At 46.6% G+C, this 6,799-nt stretch overlaps 1 protein-coding gene across 1 annotated transcript in view; it reads right to left on the bottom strand.

Annotated features, from left to right (window-relative positions):
- Positions 1-348: 348 nt before the first annotated feature.
- Positions 349-6,799, bottom strand: part of T265_03230 (hypothetical protein) — a gene marked incomplete at both ends in the record, with an annotated part of 33,306 nt that continues 26,855 nt past the window's right edge. The window contains 3 exons of the mRNA XM_009167663.1: positions 349-519; positions 3,140-3,424; positions 4,705-5,008. Of these exons, the coding sequence (XP_009165927.1) occupies positions 349-519; positions 3,140-3,424; positions 4,705-5,008 (760 nt within the window). The remainder of the gene's footprint in view (positions 520-3,139; positions 3,425-4,704; positions 5,009-6,799) is intronic.

Below are 6,799 nucleotides of genomic sequence, written 5' to 3'. Positions count from 1 at the left end.
CAAAACTAGACTGAGTCGAACCCTAGGGCTTTCTCACGTCATGCGCCAGTCTAGCCACATGCACCTATCAGCTGTCTAAACTTCGGTGCTTTGTTCCCCCACGCCACCTGACAGTGGGGCATACCCTTGATTCAAATGTCTATCTTGCCTACGTTGCCTCTGACTGTGTGGAATTTGTCTCGGTTCTGGACATGAATCTTTGTAATAACGATGTATTCTCGACTTAGTTCCTGATTTAGCCTTCCCGTGAAAACAAAAACCAAAGGTGCACAACGTGTTTTGACGCCCAAAACCGGGTCAGAAAAACATGTACAGCGAGTCGTATATGGCGTATGTCGTTACAACAATCTAGGGATTCCGACACTCCCTAGGAGCGCCATCGATAATCGGCATACGGCGGATACACAACGTGATTGGTTGCTGGGTCCATACTTTCGGCCAATTAGAGCTCGCCTTGTTTCTGGACGGGTAAAAGGCCCGATCTTTTAGCCAACCCGTGTTGACCTCAGTAGTGCCCAACTGTGAGCGATAAAGCGCAATCGGTGCGCGATTCCGTCTAAAAATCTTATTGGTGCGTGCATTAGCCGTTGCACTTACACACGCTTCTGACGCAAATGGGGACAAGTAAAGTTGAAATTCAATTGGGAGAAAGTGACAATGTAAGGGGTGCAGATCACTAAGTCCATCGTCGCGCCCTAAGGGTAACTCTATCGGCTAAGTAGTCGCGTGATGGCCGTCCGTGATACTAAGCCATCGCATGTCTACCAATCACTCATTCAAAAGACAACGATTTATCGTATATGAATTTACTTCAAATTAGACGGTCTTGATATGTACCGCAAAAAAAACACCCTATAATCAATCAATCAAATCTGTAGACAAAGTTCAAAATAAAATGTTTTCATAGCAAATTGATTAAAACGGATCAACAGCAATTCATTGAGTTTACAAAAACAATAGAACTGTGAAAAATAGTGCAGGAACAGATTTCGGTTGCAAGACTAGACATGGGCACAATGACAGAGCAGGGGGGAAAGAATCGGTGTCTTTGGATCCGGGCCAATCAACCAAGTTGGCGGTTACTCAAGCTCAACCAACACATCACCATCACCAACAGTTTCGCCAGCCGCACAATTGACTTTTTTGACCTGTGTTTGGAAAATAGAGAGGAGATTAGAGTGTGCAGAGGACTAGTCCACGGTCTAAACTATAGTAATGGTGCCTTTGAATGAACAACGTTATAAACCGTTATAAACATCAGCACTCTCAGGTGCACATTTGGAAATAACAGAGGGCAAACACATTTGCGCAAAAAGCACCCGGGTGTCTCCCCCAAGAGGTCTCATGAAGCTGAGTGAAATGAATCTTCTATGAAACTAAAGGATAGGCGGGCTACTCTGTGAAACTCAGGTCATTGGTTCGTTGAAAGACGGCGGAACGACATGCAAACTGGACTAATGATCATGTCACTAACAAAGATATTTGGCTTAATTCACCCAGTTCACAATGAACGTTTCTAGACTGTATGATTACCCGAGAAAAAGGAGGGGGTAGACGTTTTTCTGAGAACAGTGGACTTAGAATCCTGATCGATAATGGCTTCCAAGAACAATAAGCTGATGGTTAGTCGTGTACAGTGTTGGACAGTCGTTCGAGTACTGCTGCAGCGGGCCGATGGCTCAGTGGGAAGAAGTAACTTCTAGACTCTACACACTAATCAATCAAAATCATTCCAAGGGAAAACCGTCTTTCGGCAACCCGGTCACCCCGACAAGTAAGTCAATGTTCTTCAAACTGTTGTCTTGTTCATCTCTTTCAGCAGTCGCTTGAATGTCAACTTCCTTAGAGATTATCTGACACAAGGACATTCTGGAGGATCAACTAGAAGAGTTGATCAAAGCTGACCGATTTTTTCCAGGAAAATGGCTGCGAAGTGACGAATGAACAGCCAATACGCTTGATACCTTACATTTAAACTTTGCGTACATCCAAAATGTATTTTCCCACACACTCCCTTCAATCTCAGTTAGGTGTTCTGGCTTGATATAGCTCAGTGGTTAGGGTGTGGACCGGAAAGTTTGTGGTTCAGACCCAACCTCTGCACCTCGATTGATCCTGTCTAGGTTTGGTCAGGCTGGCAGTACCTCAGCCTAGTTCGGGTGTCAAGACACCTGGACACCGAAATGATGTTGAAGCTGAACGGTTTTGATTGCCATTGATCTTATTCTGACAAATCTGAATTGGTTCAATCCGTCACGACCCTATTCGTGATAGAACATGGTGTGGTAGAATCCTCGTTTCACAGAATGAACGTTATGGTGGTAAACTGGTTCAGAGTCACTGAGGGGGCGAGATGGCTCAGTGGTAAGAGCGCGAATTTACTCACCGGAAGGTCTGTGATTCGAACCCGACTTCTGCCTCTAGACTTGGGCAACTTGACAGTATCCCAGCCCTCGTGCTTCCTTCGAGTGGCGCGGCAGCTAGGTACCGAAAGGGTGTTACAGCTGAACGGTTATCTTTTATTTAAAGTCTCTGAGAATCACTGAGGTTGAGGAAACGAGGTTTTCGTACAAGACATACATAACAGAGTTGCGAGAAAAATGATAGTAGTAAACGCGACATTGAGATCAACAATCAACGAACTTCACGTTCGCGAGCGTTTTGAACAGAACAGCTTAGAGTGGCTGGATTGACCAGACGACCTTGGTAGACATTTGTATACAACGTGTGCATGTGATAGAAGGGTGTTGTGATGTCTGGACTGGTCGCAGTCACATTGGTTCCCTTGATTGGCAGTTTAAACATTTGTGTAACAGAGAGTGTCTGATTCCGGGTTTTGAGGAATATACTCGAGCTGTCTGCATTCACTCATCATCCATCAATCTGGGGGTCTTAGAAACCACACATCGGTGACACCTCCGTGGTTTGCTTTGAGGGAGTATGGACTCTAGGAAGTCTCGTGTTGGTTGACAGATAACAAACTATGTTCTATTGTGAACACTGAATCCTGTTCCAGGATCCAGCTGTTCACGGATCTCCTGTGCTGTTTCTCCTAACTTTGACACACTGTCTCCGAGAAAAATAGATTATCGGTTCTCAGAAACTCATGAAAAATGGTGTTTCCGATCGATAAACTTACTACACCAGCCCTTCCAGCAGACAGGCTGTTTTGCATCTTCATCGCCTCGAGTACGCAGAGTTCCTGGCCATCGCTCACACGGTCTCCGACTTTGACTGAGACAGATCGAACCAGGCCCGGCATCGGAGCAATACACATGGACCCATAATCGATAACCTTGGGTGGTGCCATATAAGCTGATCGATACCAGGCAGCTTTGGTTTCGTAGATTTCTATGGGGAATGCAGTGCCAAGGTATTGAAGACGAACAGTATCCGTACCTCGATCGAGTAGCTGGAGTATAACCTGGAAACAAGAGAAGTTACATGACAGTTAAATGTTAAACAACAAAAGGAACAATATTTGAAACGGTATTCAGTCCAGGCCACCCCAATCTGGTCAGTTTTACCAAGGATAAATAATAAGTTCAACACCACACCCTCTACAAAGGTCGTTTCCAAAGACTCGAAATCAAGTATGTTCATGGAACGATGCGAACATGTGAGCATTAATACGACAGACAGCTAATTTGGTCATTTCGAGGTTTCAAACTGGTACATGCGTCTGAAAGGTATAACAAACTGGACTGTCCGAAGGCAGAGTGATTCGCTTTCCATGCATTCTACATGCATACCCGCTGAAGGATAAGCCTCTACCTTGGCCTCAGAGAAGCCACGGTCACCAGCGCCACTCGGTTAATCAAAGTGGCTAAAACCTTGCTCATCACATCAAACCGATCGATGAAATGACTGAAAAGGCGTAGTGGTTGCGACATGTGTGGAGTTCACGTTCAAGGGGAGAGCACCGGAATACTATCAAAGCTCATCAGTAGTGCATGTCTTTGGCCGTTTAAATTTCGGACATCTGACAAGCGAAGGGAGTATGTTACCATCAGTGGAACCTGAACACATCTGAATGTTCACGTCTGAACAGGTGAAAGTGCTCACGCTCGAGCGATGTGACTGATTTGCCCGACGGATCGAACGATGACCCAGTAACTGGCGATGTTGCTGCTTGTTTGTTGCTCTGTTCACCGAGCTTGGAAGTTGGACCGTAAACGTTTCATCACCAATCGTGCGGGGCTGACTGGCGATTGAACGTGCGCAATCCAACTGTCAAACTCGGCAAACAGACCGAGCAACTGTTCTGATTGCCCCGATCGATGGACCAGTCTGATAGGACTCCAGTGCCTAGCTTTGAATCATAAAACTGCTGAATTACTGTTGCTGGGCTCGGGATAGCTCAGTGGTTAAGCCGCCTACTTACTCGCCAGAAGGTCTGTGGTTCGAACCCAACCTCAGTATCTTGGCTTGGTCAAAAATACCTCAGTCCTCGTGCTTCCCCTGAGTGTCAAGGCAACCAGATACCGAAAGGGTGTTACAGTGGAGGCCAGGCGACTGTGTTGGTCAGACCTCTATTCACTGATCAAACTGAGAAAAAATAATTCATGAACGACGCGTGGGCAGTTCCCAGTACAACTCCATAAAGGGGTACAATACGATGAGTTTCAGTAGTCCGTTTCTGACGGGAACAAGTAGAACGATTCGAAAAAGACAGATTCGAGGGTGATGCACCAAAATATCTACCTGGTCGCCATCCGAAGAGTGCAAAATAACCTTATCGGAAAGATTGAAATTATCCTGCACTTGGACAGTGACCTCCTCTTCGGAGCCACTGGCCGCACGGCTTTCGGAACGGCCCGCGGGTTTTGGATCTTTTCCGGCGGCTTGAGCTGCTGCCTCGGTGACGTTCTTCGGTGGCTGCCAAGGTGACATTCGAACATGAAATTTCCCCTCTTGATAGGTCACGCGACACCGAGTGTAGTCATGTCCCTCGGGTGCCTCGGCTGGAACGCTGGGATCCAATCGTGTGACAAAATCCCACTCGTAACTGAGTACAAAAGAGACAGAAAAAGTGCGATTCAAAAAAGGCATCGTCGCCTGAAATAAGTAGATAAGTAGTAGTTGCAATTCACCGCCATGACCACCAGTGTGCACAAGTAAATAAAACATTTCAAAGACAGAAACTACAAAAACACCATCCATCTGACTGTAATTAACTGATTAATCAGTTAATTAGCCAATTATAGTCAAGTCAGTTAAGAACAACTTTGTAGTTTAAAAAAAACCTGTGTTTTCAGGGTCCCGTCATTATTCTGATGACTAGAATATGGGGTCAATAATGAAATAAACAGTTATGATTGGTCACTAAAGCAGCGAAGCGTAATTCGCATTTGATTGGTCGCTGAGTATCTGAGCTCACCAGCTCTTGGCACGCGACCAAGACAGACTCAGCGCTCAGGCGAATCGTTTTTGACAACACTCGTATTGCGACTACCTCGGTTGTGGCCTAGGGATGCCGTTGGATTATGACCGACGTCACTGACGTGTGACGGGATTGACTTTTTGGCCAAGCCATTTGGTCTACTAATGCTCCGGCGAGAAAGACACTCAAATAGTCTCTTAGCGAGTTGCCGTGTGGTGCGCCCAACACATTCCACTGCACGACAACAGTTGGTTTGTTTTGGAAAACACCACGAGGAGGATAGACACCGCCGACGGACTAGTTAAATGAGGAGTAAGATGTCCACGTTAACAAAGGAGGCGAGATGGACCGGAGGGTCCGTGGTTCGAACCCGACCTACGCCTCTCAACTTCACCTGTCTAGGCTTGGGCAACTTAGCAGTATCCCAGACATCGTGCGACCTTCGTGTGGCATGGCAGCTAGGCACCAAAAGGGTGATACAGCTGAACGATTATGTTTATTTTAGGACGCCAATGTAGCGGTTCTGACGGTAAAATCGTACACTTTGAACGTAACAAGTCCAATCAATTCAAATGTGAGAGATCATCGATAGGAAATCTATCCTGAGAGTTTCACCGCCCCAACGCCATATCGGATTCTACATAACTTACGTCTGAGAAAACCCTCCAGTAAACTGCCGGTTGTCAGATTTGCTTGATGAGTTTGTCAGTTGCGTGTAACGATCTTCGCATACATATCATCGTGATGAATTGTTCAGCTGTAACACCCTTCCGGTGTCTAGCTGCCATGCTACCCGAAGGAAGCACGAGGGCTGGGATACTGCCAGGTTCCTTAAGCCTAGACAGGGGAAGTTGAGAGGTCAGGTTGGAACCATGAACCTTCCGGTCAGTAAATTCGCACCCTAACCACTTGAGCCATCTCGTCGTGTCAGCGGATGGACGACCGTGGTCCCGGTAAAATAAACGCAAACACCTATGAAAGCTCAGCTGTCATGGGTAGGCGACTGGAGAGAATGAAAGGGTTATTTCTGGTCACGTATGTCTAAATCGATATCCAGGTCAGTGTTGTCAGCTTTGAATGAGGTCAACTGTGCGAAACAGCTGACTCCAACAATCCGAAAGTTGAGCCTTTGGAATAAGCAGTCACCGGTGCACGTTGTCCGCTAACTGGCTAACGAGGTTGAATCAGCTGACTGCGCGTTGTCACCCGGCAGTAGACCGAGGTTTCTGCGAACGCGGTCCAGCTCCTGAAGATTGAACCAACTATTGTCCCTACGATTACCTATCAATTAGCCATGTGCGTCAAAAGTCGGGTGCATCGATTAGCACGGTGTAGAACGCTAAGAATTCCCCTCGAGACAAGAAACAGTTGCCCAAAGCCCCCCCCCCCGGGTTATCATGAAGACCCCACACCACC

Source organism: Opisthorchis viverrini (assembly GCF_000715545.1).
Source record: "Opisthorchis viverrini unplaced genomic scaffold opera_v5_45, whole genome shotgun sequence".
NCBI lineage: Eukaryota > Metazoa > Platyhelminthes > Trematoda > Opisthorchiida > Opisthorchiidae > Opisthorchis > Opisthorchis viverrini.
This window is presented reverse-complemented; position numbering and strand designations above follow the sequence as displayed.